The following is a 21,150-nucleotide window of genomic DNA, read 5'->3' as shown; positions in this document are numbered from 1 at the left end:
CTGCCCCAGCACTCCCTCCTCACTGCGACTATCAGCCCCAGCACAGTGTGGGGCTGTTTTCAGCTGGACACCGGATCATTACCCTAACGTACAGAGATGGAACAGGCCCCTTGCAGATATCCTGCATGTTTCCTGCTGTGGCTTCATTAAGAATCCCCTTGCAAAAGGTGCCACTGGACGTGAATGCATTATATTCCCAATCAATCCCATCTCGATTAAAAATTGACTGAAGAGCAGCCAGCCAGCCACAAAAGGGCCTTTGCCAAGGTAGCCGTGAACAGAGGCTTTTTTTTTTCTCTGGAGAAGTTGCCAGTGTGTGCCCCTCTCTGCGATGATTGAGGCCAACGGTTGAGAGAAGTGTGGTCAACAAACTGTTATTACCTCAATAAAGGCACAAATCAATAGAGCTGAAATGAACAACCGGGCCTGCCAGCTACCGCTGTTCATTTAGAAGAGACAGAGACACCGGCGAGGAAAAGGGAGGAAGAGGAGGAGAGAGGAGATGGATAGATACAACGATATTTAGAGAGATACAGGGGGGGTTGATAGGCTAAAGACCAGAACTCACCAGGACAAGTCTTGTGTCCACCAGGCATGACACACAGAGAGGACAAGTGATTTCTCTATCTTCCTTCTGCATCTACCTGGGCTCTCCATCTCTGCCTCATGGTGACTTCAGAGCACTGTGTGTGTGTGTGTGTGTGTGTGTGTGTGTGTGTGTGTGCACGCAGAGGCATGGAGGAGTGTGTGTGTGTGTGCTGGAAGTAATAAAGTCCACCCGGGGTTGACTTCGATCCACTGACCCAGCAGGAGGTAAGACTGGACAGCTATGATGGATCACCTAACCTGCTTCTGCCTCTCTCTTCCTCTCTCCCCTCAACCTCCTTTCCTTTTCCTCCCCCTCTCCCTCCCTCTTTTTCCTCCCTCCATCTATCCCCTTTCCTCTCTCCCACTTTGCCAGTCTAAATGACCTTATGCTCGGTGGAAGGATGAATAGAGTTGTTTGTGCGTTCGCTGCTCAAATACAGTGTTTGTTTGAGCAGAAAATGACCATGAACATATGATAAAAATGTTTATGTGCACGCTTGCATAGTGTCATGTATAGCCCACTGTCCGCAACACACAATCATCCCTCTGTACGTGAGGTCATACTGCCCTTGTGCCATGTATATCCATATATGCTATGAAACCCTAGAAGTTGTCAATATGTCTCTGCACCAGTGTTACCAAGACAGATTCCTATAAAATGAGTGCATGTGGCAACTAGCAGGAGTAGTGACACATGAGGAGGAGCGGCGGCACTGTACCTTGGGTAATCTCTCCTGGTCTCCGGGGTGTCTGGGGATGACCTTCTGTAACCTCTGGAAGCCGTAGTCTATAGTTGGCTCGTTCAGCGCTGAGCACGGCGCCGGGTGGTGAGGGGGGGGAAAAGAGATGAAGAGAAAATATGTGTTTAATGCTTGATTCTTAATAATGAAAACAACCTAATGTTCAAGAGCAGCTGAGAGATAAAGCAGTAGAATCGACTGACGGAAGAAATGACTGAATTAAGCGCGGGTTTTTACACGCTGCAAATGTGGGTGTTCTCTATTAAGTCTGGTGTGTGTCTTTGTTTGCCTGTGATGTAATGAATCTCTCTCTGTCGCCTGCTTTGGTGGTTAATAAAAAGACTGTCAGGGAATCGGCCGTGCATGTGTGTGCATGCATGTGTGTGTGTGTGTGTGTGTGTGTCTTGTGGTCTTGCGTTGATCAGCGACTAATATAAGCAATTACAGAGCCTGGTTCCAATATAACAAAGGCTTGATCGCTCCAGGGAACAAGCTAAACACACACACACGTAGAGACAGTTGCACGCGCACACACGCACACACACACACACACACACACACACACACACACACACACACACTAACACAGAGTCAGATCATGCAGGCAGCAGGGAGGAAGCACTCTCTCTGCATGCTGGTCGTGCTACAGTAATTGAATATGAGAAGATTTACCATGAATATTTAAACATTAGAATAAATACAATGAAGATCTGAGGCTCATAGTACAAACACTTCAGAGGAGGATTGTTGGATAAGTGCTCTCTACACATAATTCATTTCTAATGTACTCTCTCTCTCTCTCTCTCTGTGTCTTTTACCCCCTTCAGTCTCTTTGTGGTTTGCCGGGGGAGTCAGTACACATACATGGAAGGCAGTCTTGACAACTTTAAGACGTAAGACTTTGCTTCTGTGAAGACTTTGCCGAATGGTGCATGTGGCTACGTCGTGGATTTTTTTTTTACATGTGTGTAAAAACAGTGAGAGAAAAGGAGCCATGAAGCATGAGGATGGCCTGTATGTGTCTGTTCTCTCCGTCTGTTTCCCCTGTGGGTCGCAGCTTGGACGTTTCCTGAGGGCTGATGCCCCGCTCGCCTCACATCTGAGCAGCCAGGCTGACTAGGCGGCCCTCAGAAAAAGGGCCCCCAGAGGCTATGAGTACAAGCTGTCCTGCTGGACCTCTGGTGACTCCACCACGGCGCCTCCTGAGCCACTCGCTCCAACACACCGACGACAAAGGGAGCAAAGGAGCAGGCCATTGGTGATGCTCTGTTTTGGCAACACAAAGGTATTTGGACACGCTCTCCCAGCGGGCTGCTCCACAGTAATCCATGAGAGGGAAAGAAAGGGAAAGGTGAAAAGCTGGAGGAAAAGACAGAGCAGAGGGGAAAGAGGAGGGAGCGGAGATGCCAGGAGCAGGCTCAACTTCTGAAGAACGACACACATGATATGGCAGCTGGTCCACTGATAAAATAAGCCAAAACAATGAGATGATCACATGCAACAAATAAAGTGTGAATTATTTCCGAGGACAAATATTTGACATTACTTCCCTATTGTCTGATCTCTGTAAAGCCTTAAGGAGGCTTTGCCCTGGATTAGGCCTGCAGTCTGAGGAGGGGATTGTTCCCGACAGCATCCTCCCTTCTCGTCTCAAAGGCTTTTGTTTTTGATGATGAATTTTTTATCAGTTCTCCACAATGTGCCAAATGAGCCTCGAGTGAACAATAGCATGAAAAACCCGGAGACATCCACAGATACCAACTATTACAAATAAAGAGACAATTTTGGTAATTGAGAGAGGAAGTGATATCGTCTCTGCTCGTTTTCAAGGACCATAAACCAGAGGGAGGGGGGGGGAGTACGCACACCGCTAACTACCTGGCTCTGTCTCTTTGGGGGATTATCTTGGCATTTTATGCTCTTATATCTATGCTCGATATCTCACAAGGCACCGGAGGAATTATTGTTGGAAGGAGAAGAAGAAGAAGAAGAGGAGGAAAAAAAAAAGAAAAAGAGAAAACGCTCCTGCCTGGAACGAGGGAGTGGTGCTTCAGGTACACACTCCGGGATTCAAAGCACACTCTCCTATACAGGTATATTTATAATCCTTAGCTGTCGCTCTCCAGAAGAGCAAATCAAAGCCAGTAAAACATAACTGCCATAAATAAATGAATAGATGAGCAACAGCCCTGGACTGGAGGGATTCACCTAGCAATCACCCACATCAGATCAGATCAATGCTCATGGAAATTTCATGAAGCCCAGAATCCACACCGCTTCATATTTCACTATAATAACCCACAGAGCCGCAGGGGGAGTGTGTATGAACGGGTGAGGTGAGGGGGGGTGGGGGGTGGCTATAGGGGTTGGAGGGGTGCTCGAGGTATGAGCTTCAGGGGAGGAGTAAAAGGGGTGGTGGGGGGGGGTTGTTTAGGGGGGGGGGGGAGTCGAAGGTGATGGCGGTGGTGGTGGTAATTGAGAGGTCAGAGCGGTTGAGTTGTCCTGGAAACACAAGAAAGGAGGAGAAGCTATGGTGGAGGAGGAGCAGGAGGAGGAGGAGGAGGAAGAGGAGAGTCGGCGTTACTGGACACTGGCTGTTACTGTGTGTGTGTGTGTGTGTGTGTGCACGTGCATGTGTGTGTGTGTAGATCTAACTGTCAGACAGCCAGTGTCCAGTAACGCCGACTCTCCTCCTCCTCCTCCTCCTCCTCCTCCTCCTCCTCCTCCTCCTCCTCCTCCTCCTCCTCCTCCTCCTCCTCCTCCCCCTCCTCCTCCTCCTCCTCCTCCTCCTCCTCCTCCTCCTCCTCCTGTGTCACAACACCGAGCGTGTTTGTGTGCGAGTGGAGTTGCAGGGTGAGGTAATTGGCTCTGAGGCCTGATGTTGACACCTCCACCGGCCCTCAGACAGTGGGTAAGGAGCTGATCATATCACAACCCTCTGTTTTTCCCTCTGTCTTCCTCTCGCTCTCTCCCTCCTCACATCCCTCCCTTTCACTCCCCCCCCTCTCTCCCCTCTCCCCCTCCCCTCCCCTCTGCAGTCTCCAGTGCTCAGGTGTGATCTCATAAGCGCTGCCTTGCGATCGATGCCGCCAGTGGCAGGGGGTTCAATAGCCCTGAATTACGGCTTCACCCCCCCCTCCTCCTCCCTTCACACAGATGAGAGCCAACCCCCCCTCCCCCCAACCCCCCTCCTCATAACCACCATACACACACACACACACACACACACAAACGCGCAAACTACTCACAACCTGGATCAATACCATACAATCTAATTTTTATCCATTTTTCCATAAACCCCGAGATTGCGTTTATTTGCAGAATCCGACAAGCTAAATAAAGCATCGCTTGAACATGTCAGGGAGACTAATGCACGGCTGGAAATTCATATACAGAAAACAGATGAGTGGAGCTTTTTTTTGCTCCTAAAGGAGGCGCTGAGGTTGTGAGAGGAGGAGAAAGAGGAGAGGATGGAGGATGGAGAGAGGGGAGGGGGCGATTCTACAAATCAATGGAGGTGTGGATGCTACTACAATCTAAGCTCTAATTATCTGTTGCGAAAAAAAAGTGCGTGTCGACAGTTAACAATACCTGACAGCGTGGATCCTAAACGGGAAAAATGCTAATTCTTTTAAAAATAATGGATGGAAAGTGTACGCTTGGATTAAGATATAAGGAAACACGCTGAAATCATTCCCGCTGGTGAACACTGCTCATTTCAGCAGGGGTGTATAAAATAATCTACATTCGAAATCCATTTACATTATCATCACGGAGCAGATGCTGCTGTAATAAGAAGGGAGGATGCTAAAGAGGGGAGACAAGCCACATGGTGCAGAAAATTAATCTCAATCTCAAAAAGAGGTTGGATTTCCTCCTGTTTGAGGCCGGGTGCAGTAAACGTGTGCCGCTCTCGGAGCCGGGCCCTGGCTCCAGCTGGAGACCGGCCGGTTTAATCAACTGCAGGCCTCCACCCAAGCTCAATAAAAAAACAGCATTCGCAAATAGGAGCAGGACGAGTAATTGACCAGCTCTCGGATGCACCCCCGATTTTATTGCCAGATGACTACACGGTGCATTTGCGTGTCTGAGTGTAGGTGGATCACTTGTGCACGCGATTGTAGGTCTGTGAATTTAAGGTGAACAATCGTTATCGTTACACATCTGTAGTAAAGCAGGCGACAGATTTTCTCGCTGATTATCACACAAACACTGGGTGTAAGGATCGATTACACACGTTGCTCCTCAGTTTAGTTTACTATCTTACATGAGCTGGTGCTCGCGGTTGCAAGGAAAAATAGAAACGGAGCACATTTCACAGTAGTATATATTTTTTGTTTCCTTTTTGTCATCGTTTGTTAAATACATACACAGAACAAGACACATGGCTTCTACAATGAGGGAGATCTTGCTGGTGCAGTCAGTCACAAAAAGAAAAGAAAAAAAAGCCGTTTCTCCATTGATGAGTTAGTTCATCATTCCATTGATCGAATGGATTCATCATCCGATTTTGTAACGATAACGATTGTTCACTCATTTACAGACTAGTCCTACAACCACCATCACAAGTGACACCTACACTCAGACAAATCACACAAATTGCACTTGAGTCATTATATCAACACAATTGTCCTCAAAGTGCCCAGGATCAGAGTGTGTATGTTTGTGTCGAGCTGACTCATCACTCCGAACAACTCCATTACAGCCAAATCAAATAAATCCAAACTTTATTGAGCATCTTCATGCTTACAACACTGACTGTGGCCTTATCTGTGTTTCACCCCCGGGTCTGTAGTATGTAACATGACCGACAAATGACTGACAGCCCTTCCTCTGCTCCTAAAACTAATTTGAACCTTAGACACAGAGAGAGGGGAGGGAGAGTGAGATATCAGCTTCTTCCCTGACTGGTTTAAATTCTGTTCTTGACTTTTGTCTTTTTTCCCCCTCCCCTGCCACTCCTGCTCCTCCTCAGCCACAACTGAGTGATGTTTCCTACACACCTAATCTGCACTCAGGGCTGAAAAACTACCCCCTAATGTTTGTGCGTGCGCGCGTGCGGCTGCTCGGCGGCGTGCGCGGCGCCGGCCTTAATGTGAGCCAGCAGAGCCTTTTAATATCAGCACAGGCTGTGGTGGAAGCACTAAGGAGACAAGGCTGCATACTGAGGAGGGAGGGATTGCCTTTTGAACGACACGGGCGATTCATCAACAGCCCCCCCAATCTATGGCCGGTATCCCCCCCGTGTCACACACACACACACACACGGGTCCTAGTGACAGAGAGTATTATCACTCTATATTGCATGGAGAAAAGAAAAGGGAGAGCTGCTCTGATGAATGCTACAAAGACAGCAATCCAGTAAACGGTGATACACACAACCAAACATAGAGATGCATCTGGGGGAGGAGGTGGTGGTGGGGGGGGGTGATAATGAGACACAGAGAAAGAGCAAGAGATGGTGAGAGAGAGAGAGAGAGAGAGAGAGAGAGAGAGAGAGAGAGAGAGAGAGAGAGAGAGAGAGAGAGAGAGAGAGGGGGAGATTAGGGAGAGTTGTAAGCCCCCAGAGGTGGGTATAAGGCAGAGGGCAGAGAGAGGAACAGAAGGGGGATAAGGGGATAAAATAAGATAGAGGAAGAGCAGTGGATGAAAAAAAAAAAGCAACATTCTTTTATTCTTATCAGTGGAGAGCTTAATTGCCTTTGATGAGTCTAATTGGAGCTTTCTGAAGTCTAATAGCAGAGGAGTCCTCAGAGACGGCAGAGGACACATTACTGTAATGGCTCCTCTCTCCGAAATCTCCTCTGCACCCAAAGTCGCCTCCTCGTCTCCTCGTCTCCTCTGTCCTCAACTATACCGCTGATTCTCCATTCAACAATGGCTGGTTGTGGAGTATCAATGATCACATGGGGGGAGGGAGAGTTAACCTATAGATGGGTGTTGTGTGTGTGTGTGTGTGTGTGTGTGTGTGTGTGTGTCGGGTATGTTTGCAAAGTAGCAGTAGCAGCAGTATTGGGTATGTGTTGACTTAATTAGGTCTGTGAGCTGCTCGCTTTCCTCTCCTCAGCAGAAGTTGATTAGCAATGCCAGCTGTCCCCAATGCAATTGGGTGTGCGCATGTGTGTGTGTGTGTGTGTGTGTGTGTATGATGCTGTGTGCGCATGTAATGTATGAGCGCATGCGTGGGGCTGTGTGGATGTGAGTGTGTGTTTGTGTGCGAGCTGCCAGCTGCCACGCGGCGCTGCCAATCCTCCATGATTAGTACCCACTGGCAACTGGGCGCAAACTGGTGCCAAACAGACCCAGGAGGGCAACATGGCCCATGGTAATCCTCCATCCCTCCATCTTTCTCCGCTCCCCTTTTCTCGTCTACCTCTCCGTCGCCACCACTCTCGTCGATTGCATTTCCCGTCCGAAATGCTCTGCTCCTGCTCACGTCGCTTTCTGCCTCAGCGCTCATGACGGCAAAATATGAGAAGGTAATGTTTTTTTAAAAAGAGCTGATAAAGAAGCCACATATAGGAGAGGTAGAACTACCCGCTGAGGGTGCAGAGCGGTGGCTGGAGTGAAGTGTGTGAAGGGTAAAACTGGGATCTGTGCCTGGACACGGTTGACTGTGTCACTGTGAGGGAGCCAGCGCTTGGCGAGCAGCATCACAGTGCGTTCAGCCCCCGGTGGATGACCTCTTGCTACTTCTCACCTGTTGAGATTCTTCCATGAGCCGCCACAGGAGCCCGGAGAGAGAGAGGAGGGGATGAATTCATTCAAAGAACCAAGTTTTGAATAAGTGGATGTGACAAGGTGAAAGAGTGGAAGGGGCTGAGAAGAGATCGGGCCATTATGCATACGGTTCCCACATGTCTGGCACATTTAAAGCGCGACACACACACTGAAACACACACACAGCTCCACGAGTCTGGCAGAGCGCTGGCTGTCGGACAGCTCTGGCATGGCAGAGGCTGCCCACCCATCTGCCCTCTGCCTCAGTAATGCAGTTACTTGTCAACGTGCGGGAGTGGGCTCATGGGTAAATTTACGCATATGTAAAGAACAAACACAGGCAGCCTATCACAGGCTTTCTCATAAGTGAACAAACACAGAGTCGTAATTATGACGCATGGACATGGAGTTTGTCCATGCACGGCAATTAGGACACACATAACATGCACACAAAAAAAACAACATGCCGATGATACAAGCGCACACACACACTCTCTCTCTCTCAATTGTGATTTTGTCAAATGTTGGCAATTCCATCCGGAGCTTATAGCCTAAGTCTATCAGTGGTTGAGATTACAGACAGATTTATGTGATTCCCAGTCTCCCCTGGGACCTGTGGCCTCGCATTGGTTAATCACCGCTTCACATTCACTCTCCCTGCCGCTCTTTCCGTGGCACGGCTATAACTCTGCGCCGATATGGTCTGATGTAACACTGGAGCTATTCGTGCCACTGCGCTCCAGAGAAGAATCGGACTCTCCCGGCCGCGGACCTCTTCCTTTTCTGAATCACGTCTTTGACAGGGTTAAATCTCAATAATCCCACTAATCAAAAGGTTAAACCGCCCTCTGACCTTCACCTGCTTCATAAAAGAGAGCAAACACTTTTCCTCCCCTCGTCAGGGGGTCATCAGTTGTTTCACTGAATTATCAAGTCCGGTTATTGTTGAGCACGTATATTTTTCTCCAGAAAAAGTGAAGAAAATGACGATATACCATCTTTTGGCATGACATGATGTTGCAAATATTGCATACAGACCAAACAGAACCTACAGCAATACTACACACTTAAATGTATTTTTTTTAGCTCTTTGTTGTAATCCTTTCATGGTGGTTGTAAAGTCACATGTAATCATGACAAATCTACACACGCACACACACACACACACACACACACACACACAAACACACACGTAAAACTTCTACTTCATATAAAATTTCTGTTGTGTGGTGCTACTGGAGTTGAATAGCTCATAGCTAGACTATGTAGATAACAATGATAACTACCGTGTTAATCGGTCATGTGTGTGTGTGTGTGGGAATAAGTAGGTGTGCATTTTTTTTTATTCATACAAAACTTAGGGGGGAAGTTACACTTCTAAGCCACTAGTTGCAGGTTTTGCATGTGATTGCACCTTTTCTTTAAACTATTCAAAATGTATATGTTGTCATTTTTAGAATCCAGGATTTCATGGGTAAAGATGGATTATTGTCAGATGGCAAAATTTGTTGATTTGGCTTTTCATTATGGCTTTTGATTACATGATTACACTGCAAAGTAGAGTTCAGAGTATATGTCAGAGTATACAGAATAGGCCATACCTGTGTAGATGAAGCGTCCAGGTGTGCCTTTGCAGAACTGTTTGGATTTGTAGGACAGCGTGACCTCCACCACCCCGGGGATGTGTCTGGGTGGAGTCTGCACACGAATGGCATGGGGGGTGATCAGCTATACGGAGAAAGAGAGAGAGAGAGAGAGAGAGACAGGCAGAGAGGGCACAGAGATTAATGCAATGAAACGCCACATCTAAACACAGGCTCTAGGGACAGTTACCGGCTCGCCCCGGACCTTTCCTCCGCTGCTTTTTTGACTTTCTTTCTTTGTATAATCAGCCTGAAAAGGGTGCGTTAGCGCCAAAGCCCTCAGGTGGCTGCATCGCCCGAGGCAATGTCACTGTGAGGCTCGGGATGGTTATCAATGCTGACACGGAGTCGGTAAGAGGGGGTTCAAAAGCAGTTATGTGTTTATGAATAAAACACACACCTTCCCTCTGCATACGTCTGTTACAAAGTATAAGTAAACGTATAATAGGCCCGACTCTGCCCCTGTCTCAGTGTCTGTCAGCCGAGGCCGTCCCGCCGCCGCTAGCCACATTAAAGCGCTGCAGTGTCTGAAACACGCTCACTTAGTGTGGTTGATGAGCCCACTCGCCACGCATGCACGTGTGTTTGTGCACGCTGAAGGGTCTTTGAAGGAAAACGGTAACAAGACAAAACACAGATGAGACCTCCACGAGTGCTCGTTTCCGGCACGCTACAGTGAACTAGCACTCAAAGCTAGCAGCGCTCAAAAGCTATCAATGCTGCTGCCAGTAACGTGTGTGTGTGTGTGTGTGTGTGTGTGTGTGTGTGTGTGTGTGTGTGTGTGTGTGTGTGTGTGTGCACGTGCGTGTGTGTGTGTGTGTAGATCTAACTGTCCCTTTCATTGCTCACTTAGCCAGGCTTTCATTCTGCTATTGTCTGGCCCCGCTCACCTCTCAGCGAGATAATATAGGAGCTTTTTATAGAATTATTTCTTTACTAAAGAGAAAGCTGTTTAGCTGCGCCGCACGCTGACCTTCAATTTCACACATACACTGCATTTACATTTTAGTCATGTGGCAGATGCTCCGTACAAAGAGATTCATACTGTAGGGTGTGCACATACTCCAATGAGGCAGATAGATATTAAAAGACAGGAAGAGAGCAGAGCAGAGATATGACAGGGAGAGGAATGAGAACCCAGGCTGCTGCTCTTATTGTACAACTGTTCTCATGTGAGCTCATGGAGATGTTATTCATTTTTGATTAATTCATTAATTTATTGATTATCATTTGAGTTGCCACATTGCAATATAAGTCTGTGAAATGTTAAAAGATAGAGTATAACAGCATCTCTTATCTCTCTTATCTAATCTCTTGTTTTGTCTTTTGAGATTTGGGGAATCTGGAGTTTACAATGATGCACAATCCAGGTTACATGGTTCTCACAGTTGAGCAGCAGTGTTTAGCATTTTCACTTGACTTGAAATAATAAACTTTGATAAACCCTGAATAAAATCTATAAATGATCTGTTGGACGGCTTATTTAGATACTTGCTTACAGCTGTAAAGCTACAAACCAGAGGGATTGCTTTAGCGATTTCTTTTCTCTTGCAGAAACAAGCTATTTTCAGATAAGACTTCGGACAATGTCCAAAACATCGGGTCCTGACATTGCAACGTATTGCGTGTTAGAAAAGTGATCAACATGCTTTTCCTGCTCTTTGTGGCAGGAAACGGAAAATGTCTGAAGCAGCTGAAATGGAACATTGCTTTCTCACATACTCTGGATCATTTCAGGAAAAACGTTCGGTCTGAAAGCAGCTATACTTTCACCAGGTATTCAAATCCTTCTCAATCAAAATCTGAGTTGGAAAAACCCTCTTTGTTTTGTCCACACCAGTGCTCCTTCGCATGTGGACATTGGTTCATTATAAAGTAGCCCATAGCCAAGAAAGCCATTGGGAACCATTGCTTTGCAGTGCAGCAGAAGGCCCTTGTTTAACATTTCAAAATGTGGTGAGGGTGCACACATATGCCCACGGTCTCTCCAGGTGACCAGATGGTGACTGACCTCACTCCAGACCAGCATGGTTCCGAAGATGACCTGCAGGCCGTCGAAGAAGTTGTCCCCGATGATGATGACTGTGGCGCCCCCTGTGGTCCAGCCTTCACTGGGGCTGATGGCTTTGATGCTGGGGGTTGCTGCGAGATTCACAGACAAAATAGATTAGACGTTAACAACCCTAACGACAGCCTATAAAGGTCTTCGCTATTGGCAACATGTACAGTCCCCACCTCCTCTTCCCATCTCTATCTCTTCCACACACACACTGACACACACAGATCACCTCTCTCCTCCCTCCCAGGGGTCGGGGGCCGGGCGAGGAATACTAATCAGAGTGATTATACGCACCCCCGTTATTAAACATCACCCCCTGCCCTGCGTGTGAGGGCCGCGGCGCTGCGCTTGTTTTATGACACGTGGCAAAGCGTGCGGGCGTGTAAATGTCAGGTGTGCTGAGTGTCTGATCAAAGGCCACGCGACCGGGGAGCAGCGCCCGGCCAACAGGCGCTCCGCCCTCTGAATACTCCGCCTTCATTAAGCAAACACTTAGCTCTTGCTCAGCTGATCTGTGCCACATATATCCATGGAGCTCCATCGGCGCCACGGCCAATGACGACGTGCAGTGCCGCTGCTAGCCATTTTGGTGCCCTAAGCATAACTCCTTTATGATGCCCCCCCCCCCCCCCAGTTAAACATTTTATTAAAACGAAAAAGGAAAATCTACTTTGTAAACACAGTACACAGAACAGCCAAAACATACATACACACAAGTATTGGGATGTGCAAAATCTTCGTATAAATTAAATAGTCATCCCAGATCTTCACAGCTTTGTTTTGTTGCGAGTAAACAAGCCAACTTCTCATGATTTTCTCTCCATTTGAGAGTGTTTTGAATTGTAGGCTACTATGAAACGCCCTGCCATCTAGTCCCCTTGGAAAATTAAAATCTGATGGGATTTTAAATGGACCTCTTTGTGCTATTTCAACACGATCTGCGTTTAAAACTTGTGGCGGCCAAAGTGCAGAATCAGTTGGAGGGGGCACACAGGTCTCTACATTGTCACCTGCTGATGGACTCTCAATAACTTTTTTTTGAGCAATTAAATATATCTCTTGTTCTGCATGTTTAGTGATATATATGCCCAAAATCTGCCTAATATTGCTATACTGAAATAATATCGGCATTATAATTGTAAGCTATTTTATTTACTGACGTTAATGTTGAGGGTTGACTTGTATTTCCTGTTCTGAGCGGGTTGTCTGTCGTGACTCTTATTTTGAAAGGGGGTTTTAAAGGAAGTGGGTTCTGTGATGAGTGAAGTTGCAAAGTCAGCAGAGAATAAACGGGTGTGCTGTTCCGAGCGCATGACCTGCTGTCGTGTCCTTTGTCGGCTGAGGCCGGACCTATGATACAACTAAACGCTCGGTTACATAATTATTATAACTGTGATGATTTTTCAGTTGCCTATTTTTCGGTGCCCCCTCAGGACTTGGTGCCCTACGCACAGCACGTAGTGCATGTTATGGGAGGGGCGGCGCTGACGACGTGATCACATCGGGACATGTGCTCGGCTCCTGCCTGGTATATCTGTAATGCGTTTTGTAAGCTTTCAGTGTTTTCTCTCTCGGAGCATATTCTTCATATCTTATCGGACAAAGTACACGGAACAACAACAATAAACCCCCCTGCATTTTCCAATAACGAGTATTCAATGTGCTTTTTGTCCTTATCTGCTGGTATTATGGACTCGAAGATTACGGATGTGATTGAAGAAAAGAGCAGCATTGGGGGGGGGGGAAATACATGTTTATACAAGCTAAATCTCCTCTCCTTAACAGATACGCAGCTTGTCAGACATGCTGTAATTCTGTAAAGCGGCATAATCCACTTTAGACTAGGCTGACTTTTTTTCCCCCTGCAGCTTCGCCTTTGCTCTCTGCCCGACTCCCTGTTCTGTTGATCCTCCCCAACAAGCTGGGAGGATATTTAGCCCCCCGATACGCCTGCAGAGATCAACGTTCACCGAGCAGCAATCTGTGGCCGTAATCATGGCCTAAGATGCCTCCTTTTCACAGCCGCTGATATTATGTGCGCTCCATGTGCATGTGTGTGTTTATGCGTGTGTGTGTGTGTGTGGATTAACCAGATGGTGGAACGTGAATCCATGTGATAGGATTATACTTTGGGGTGTTCCTCGCCGCCATCTGTTCAGATCTACGCGCCGCTCATCTATTACCGCTTGAAATGGGCCCCCAAAGTTGTGTATCCCACACACAAACTCAACACACACACACCAGAGAGAGAGAGAGAGATAAGGAGAGAATGGAAGAGGGAGGGGGGGGGAGAAAACAGAAAAAGAAACTTCTGTCATCTTTCCTGTCGTTTCGCCTTTTTCTTTGTGCACTTTCACCCCCTGTCCTCTCATCTCCCCACATGCGTCTCGTTCTCTCGCTCCTGTTGTTCCTCTGTCTAACCCCCCCCCCCTAGAAAATCAGAGAAGAGGAAATTCCCCAACAAATCTCTCCGACACAGGGAACATCTGTTAGTGCACTGGGAGCACTCCTCTCTCTCGGTGTAAAAGATCCAAGTCTCGCTGACGTCTCCAATACGTCTCGTCTTTGGGAACTTTCCCTAATCGTCTGCGAGACCAGTCGCAGGGACAATTGGTCCACCTGCCTCTGGAGGATAGTCATTAGAAAGACTTAACCATAACATTCAATCTTAATGCAATCTACTGTAGGCCATCATGTAAATCCCTTCTTAGTTTTTTTTGTCATTATCATCACTGAGGTTGACTCTCTCCTCAAAGAGAAAAAAAATATGTTTCTCTTATTCAATGTCTGGGAAATCGAAATGAGAAAATAACTGGATTAGGGACTTGGGAATCAGTGCGGGCTCCTAAATCATGTGCACATGTCATTATGAAGTATTAAAGGTTTGGGTCTGACTGTGCGTGCAGGAGTGTGTATGTGTGTGTGTGTGTGTGCATGGACTTTTTTTATGTGTGTGTGTGTGCATGGGTGTGTTTGAAAACCTGAGGGATGGGGAGTGATGGAGGGCTGGGGGATAAAAGCAGGTCTCCGAGGAAATAAAGCCAGTGTTGGCTTTAAGCAGAACAGACCTCATAAGACACATAGTGCTTATAGCGAGGCAGAGTAGAAGGCCCAGAGGCAGAGACCTGAGGGGAGCAAGCCACGAGGGAGAGACCAGAGACGAGAGACTCGCTACCACTCTCTCCTCTCTAAGCACGAGTTAGAAACCCTACAAGAGAGGGGAAAGTGAGAATCCGGGAGAGGAAGCAGGGGGGGGGGGGGAGATAAGAAAGAAACCATGAGAGCAGGTTTGAGAAGGGTAGTGGAGACGGAGGGGTTGAGTCGGGAGCCAGACAGAAAGGGGGTGAGGGGGGTAAAGGGGGGGGTGAACAGAGAGAAAGAGAAAGTGATGGCAGACAAAGAAAAGCTGCACGGGCTGGGAGACTTGAGAGTCTTGTTTTTTTAATACCATGCTCCAGGTAGGACGGCGTTCCTTCCGAGGGGTCCAGTCGTCGAGCCCGGCGGCCGTGTTTGGAGTTGTTGTGCACAAACATGTTGTCGGAGACGGCCAGGACGTGACCCTCCACGCTCACCGTAGTCGACACCACCACCTGAGGAAAGAGGGAGAGAAAGAGGGGAAACACAGATATGAGAGCCAGACAATTTAAAAACAATAATTCTCACATGGATATTGGAGTTTGTATCTTGTTCTGAATTGTTGTGCTAAATAATCCACATATTCTCTTTGGCTTCATCGCTACAGGTTTACCCTTTCACATTTTATATTGTCATTTGATCCAGTGTTGTTATAATTATCTATATATCTTATATTATCTTACTTGTTTTTAGTCCTGTACTATATCTTGTCTTATTGACAGATTTCATTGCCTGTCTTATTTTATCTTATTTTTACTTTATAAAGCTCTTTGTTTTGAGCTGTGCCGTATAAATGTTTATTTTTATTTGTTATTATTATTATTTGTTATTATTATTAATATTATTATTATTGTTTTTTTGTTTTTTTATTAAAGTTATGGGAACTGTTGGACCTTAGTGGCAGCATTTGATCAACTGAGTCTCATTCTAGGTGTCAAAGGTGCATCCAGATCATTTATAATGAGAGTGAGTGAGTGGGTGATGAATATAAATCATTTGTGGCCGTTCTCTATTGAAAATGTATGGGCATCAAGAGTTTCTATTTCGCTAGCATCTTTTTTTCTTGATTTTGTAACTTTTCAGATCCCTTAAGTAACTTAAATATTTCCTTAAAGCACCTTGCAACAAATGTAGAAACTTTTTGGACAAACTGAAGGAACTTTCTGCAGAAGAGACTTGTTAGTATGTTCCTGCAAGCTGGAGGTTGAGCTCCGCCCCTCTGTACAGTATGTGTCTCATACAGTAGATCCAATTCATTTTCCACTATATGTTCCACTGTGGGCCCATTATGCACTGTGTGCGCCTCGCACCTGAAAACGCCTCATGTCCCGAGGGTTCCCGGCGTTCTTCAGGCAGTTCTGGTTACACTTCAGGAAGAACTTGAGGAAGAACCTGCACACACACACACAAAGAGAAAGAGAGAAACAGATGAGCAACTGAAGGGAGCATTTGTCTAGGGAAAGTACAGTGTGAGCCGCCCCAATAAAACACAAATAAAACAAATAAATAAAGCAGATGTGGCAGACGAGGCTCGTGCACCACGCCGGCCTCATCCATCAGTTGGTTTATGACAAAGGCGGTTCTCTGTGTAAAAACAGCTCCGGGGATATTGAGTGAGATGCTACCTTGTGTAGATCCATCTCCTGAACCGCTGTCACAGCTCGACCATAACCTCGCGCAGGGGTAGTGTCAAGCGTGTTCGCTTATCCTTTAAGAGAAGAAGAGCCGAACCCGGTTTGCTCAATCAAGTATTTACTTTAGGAAACAATGAACTGGTAACAGCAAAGCAATGGGCTTCAGGTACACTAGTTGTATCAGAGAGCCACGAACATCCGGTATCTGTCCATTTTATAACATTAAATCTTCGTTCCTCCCTCCTCGGAAGTGCGCTGGCGTAATCCATCCTCCTGGCATTTGAAATACGGAAGTGAGCAGGAGACACTCCCAATGACGCTCCTACTACTCTGATAGTTGCTAGACAACTCTATCCTGACAGTCGGATGTTGTCTCCTAACCCTTGAGTAGAAAACGTCCTGCTCCTGCCATCTCGGCTGCACCAAATGATCCATTTAACAAACTCTCTCTATCCTCTCCTATCAAGACAGCTGTGAGACTGACCATCGTTGTGACGCACACACACATTTCTAATTTGTAGATTAAACATGAGGAAAGAAAAGTTATTTATTAAATCATTTGTACAAAGGCCTTATATCTAGCTAAAACTACTCATATCTTTATTGTTAAGAGTACAAATATAATTTGAAATGATTCTGTCAGCACAGACTATAGTTACAAATTTGAAATCCTAACAGTAGACGCAGGACCCCCCCTACCACCCCACCCCACCCCACCCTCCTTTCGAGCTACAGAGCCGCGTGCGACGGAGGTTGCGCTTTACGGCGACCAGGCAGCGGCAGCGGCAGCGTGGCCATCCGCTGCCTCAATCTCAGTGCGAGAGACCACATCAACAGCACCTGCCATGCATTATTAATGGGCTGAGATGGCAAGTATGGCTACCCACATCAATACTTAATGAGGGAGGGAGGGAGGGAGGGTCAGGGGAGTAATGGTGGGGGGGTGGGGGTATAGGGTGGTGGTGGTGGGGCGCACCGGAGGCCTGAAAAGCAGGAGAAGGGTTACGGCCCACAATCTCTTCCCCGAGGCTCGGAGCCCGACAAGTTCTTCTCTGAGTGAAACCGCTGTAACCAGGCTAGTGTACATCTCTTCAACCGCCCCCCCCACAACCCCGGCATTGTCGGGAAAAAAAAGAAAGGAATAAACTATATCAAATAAACCGCGGAAAATAATCAGGGCCGCGTACAAATAAACAGGAACCCTCAAAAAAGAAAAAGGAAAGAAAGAGGTGGTGGTGGGGTGGGGGGGGGTAAAACTACAACATTTCCTGCCCCCCCCTTCCCCTCTTCCCTCTCCTCCTCATCCTCCTCCTCCCCCTCTTTGAGGTAGCTCAAAGAAGTGCTGACAGCTGAAACTGCTTACAATACAGATCTCCGGCCGCCACAGAGAGAATCACCCCTTTGCTCAGCTTTTCTTTCATATGTCTTATTTTTTCTCCCCCCCCCCACCACCCCCCCCTCTGTTCATTTGTTATGGCTGCGATTCTTGCACTGGCCAGCGCGTTTCGGAGCCAACTGCCTCGGATAGAATCATGCACGAGCGGACGCATCACACACACACACACACACACACACACACACACACACACACACACACACACACACACACACACACACACACACACACACACACACACACACACACACACACACACACAGAGACATGTCAAGAGAAACACAGTAAGCAGGACAATTGGACAATTGCTTCATCCAGGGGGAGAAAAAAAAGAAAGAGAGAAGATAAATGGACGGACCAGGAGTTGTGTCTCATTTCAAGGGGCCGGCCCACTGCTGAGTGCATTACAAGCATCTGATGTAACACAAGAACTCGTGAATTTATCCTTGACAACTTTTAAATGCATGACAGCTGGTTAGTGGTAGACGCTCCTCTCTCCGACTTGGAGAAGAAAAAGCCTCTTATGATGTGAATAACAAACTGTCTTTCTCTCTGGTTGCTGTCTTTTCTTTTTTCTTCCCTCAGCTTTGTTTGTGTTCTGATTTACGATCTCGCATGGCGCAAGAGGCTCAATCCGAGGGAGGGCGGGTGAAAGAGGGAAGGAAAGCGATCGGAGAAAGTGATAGAAAGATAGACAGAAGGTAGAGAGCATGTGAAATCGGAAAGCAGAGACACAGACCATCCTCCTGTATATTTTAGAAGCTGTAGGCCAATATCTCAATAATTCATGAAGCAGAGAGATGGAGTTTTTCTCCTTTTTTCTTTTCTTTTCTTTTTTTTGCAGGGGCTGTCGGACCCCACAGGCTGAGGGTCTCCCAACTTCCTTATCTCCTGGAGGTCAGGGTGCAGCCTCACAGACAGCTGTGGACCACATCCACTTGTCCGACATACACTCCACCTTCCCTCGCTCGGCCTCCTGTTTAATTCATCGACTCTGCTCTTTCCCCCAGCTGTCCCTCTCCTTCTCCTCTGAGGTATCCATGATGGATGTATGATGGATAAGTGGAGGGAGGGAAAGTTGGGGTCGACCGGAGTCACGGGGTTGACCAAATCAGGAGGTTAAATATTAGAGTTTGGAGAGGCAGAAAGGAGGAGGTGATGGTAGAAGGACAAGTGAGATATTGAGTGGAGGAAGAAGAGGAGGAAGAAGACAGAAAGTCAGCACATCTCCTCCTCCACTGTGCCATATGTCAGCGTGTCCCCTGGATCTCCTGCATGCGCGGATCATCTGATTCATTATTTACACGACTTAAAGGTGTCTGGAGTCAGCCGCACGGAAACGGGACAAAACTGCGGCGTGTTGATTCTCCGGCGTCCTGTCTCATCTCCCCAGGAGTGAGAGCTGGAGTCACTTCATACACTAACATGGCTCGACAGAGCGTGGTGGTGGTGGTGGTGGTGGTGAGGGAGTGGGTGGTGGGCGGTTAGTGCGGGTGTGCGTGTTGATATGCAATTGCAGAGAGATTACCACAGGGATTTATGGATAATCTGATTGACAGCTGACCAGTAAATATGGACAGAAAGATGACAATCGCCTGTAATTCTCCTCATCAGCTCTCCTATTATCGTGTTTTTTAATCAATCAAAAAGCTAATCTAATCTGTTATGGTCACACATACCCTCATATCCCTGTGACATAAGTTGTTTCTACTAATTATCCATTAGCTTCGTATGAACATTCATCTTGTTTAACCTTCACCATACTTCTATACTTCCTGGCTCACTTCCTTAATGGCATCTCTGGACTGATTCTAGCTTTTAGCTTAAAGGATATTGTGATTTGAAGAAAATAATCAAAAGAGCTGCAACACCACTTTGTAATCTTATATGTGGATGTTAATCATGATCCTGGGCATAATTTCTTCTTTATTATTCTCCTAAAAACATCTTTTTGCATATATTTACAACTAACCCACAATCTTTTCCTGTGCCCTCTGGCCACTGCAGCTGCACTTGAGGTGCCCACTGCTCTGTACAACTGCAAAGATATTCACTTCAATCCAGTTTTTTAAAAAGGCAAACGATTCCTTAAAGAAACTGCAAATAATTTCAGTTGCCATAATTCATTAATTTCTATAATAAATTATTTACTGTATGATCATCAATGAGGTCAGGTCCGTCTACTCTGACGATTCTGGGATTCTTCAGCAGTTTTACGACCTCAGGAGCAACTGTTTCCTTTCTAGGAATCACACAAATACTATAAATCAAACAATCAATATAGATATTGATTGTGACATTTTGTTTTTAGAGCCACTGTCTTTAAATCAGACATTTTGATCATTATGTTGTGAGATGTATTCAAAGCAACCTCAGTTTTTCAAACATCTTGACTCAACCTCTGCATATGACGCTTCAAAACATCCACTTTCAGTCTATCGACAACTCTGTCCCTGGATTGATTCTCACATTGATTCTTCGCTGCCTCCTCTGCCTTCTTTTCCTTGCATATGCGACTGTTGCCGGTTTCCAGCTGTTTTACTGTGCAAACTCCACAGCACCAAATATTATACCAACGCAAATTGCTGCAGCGACCGGATTAAATGAAATAAAACCATTTTGCTCTCACGTAATTACCCTCCCCAAATCCGGGAATGGCTGTGGAAGTGAATTTGTGTAAATAACTGCTTGGCCTCTCGCAGCCTCGTGGCGTACATTTGTAATGGGCTAAAAAAAAAAAAAAAAAAAAAGCGAGCGAATAAAAACATGCAGCCGGTCGCCGTGGTAATTTAATGATCTCACACTTTCATCATATCGTAACGGGCGTTATTTGTCACTTCGGAGCAATTAAACACAAAATCACCCTCTGTCCATAAAAAAAACAAAACAAGGAAAGCAATTATAACACAACTTTTAAGTAATCCCTGTAGCATCTAAATATTATTACTGCAGTGATAAAGATTGTCTATGTGATTAGCAAACAGCAAGGAAGCCTCCGAGGGACAATTCTCTTATATTCTCTAATAATTTTCCTGCATTAGCCACAAATGAGGTAAAGAGTAGTTTCCTTGTCCGATCCAACACGGGGAACTTTACCGCTGTGTGCTTCTGTCTTCCTCCGTCGCTCTGGTTTATTCATCACTTCATCCTTTTGTTTCACGTTGTGCTTTACATCGCCTCATTCCTCTGCTCTCCGCCCCCCCCTCTCTCCGCCGCACGCTGTAAAAACGGCAGT

At 46.6% G+C, this 21,150-nt stretch overlaps 1 protein-coding gene across 14 annotated transcripts in view; it reads right to left on the bottom strand.

The window, feature by feature from the left end:
• ebf1a (EBF transcription factor 1a) overlaps positions 1-21,150 on the bottom strand; it is a 59,504-nt gene that overhangs the window by 10,311 nt on the left and 28,043 nt on the right. For 5 of the 14 annotated variants that reach the window (XM_061079595.1, XM_061079598.1, XM_061079601.1 and 2 more), the window contains 5 exons: positions 16,196-16,277; positions 15,214-15,340; positions 11,703-11,824; positions 9,650-9,776; positions 1,308-1,396 (listed from right to left, as the gene is read on the bottom strand). In XM_061079595.1, coding sequence (XP_060935578.1) covers positions 1,308-1,396; positions 9,650-9,776; positions 11,703-11,824; positions 15,214-15,340; positions 16,196-16,277 — 547 coding nt within the window. Of the gene's footprint in view, positions 1-1,307; positions 1,397-9,649; positions 9,777-11,702; positions 11,838-13,066; positions 13,070-14,928; positions 14,935-15,198; positions 15,341-16,195; positions 16,278-21,150 lie in introns of all 14 variants that reach the window. The other 9 variants (XM_061079588.1, XM_061079596.1, XM_061079599.1 and 6 more) reach the window with 4 other exon arrangements.

The sequence above is a fragment of the Limanda limanda genome, chromosome 10 (genome assembly GCF_963576545.1).
Source record: "Limanda limanda chromosome 10, fLimLim1.1, whole genome shotgun sequence".
Classification (NCBI taxonomy): Eukaryota; Metazoa; Chordata; class Actinopteri; order Pleuronectiformes; family Pleuronectidae; genus Limanda; species Limanda limanda.
Note: the sequence above shows the minus strand (reverse complement) of the source record. Positions and strands in the feature narration are given on the sequence as shown.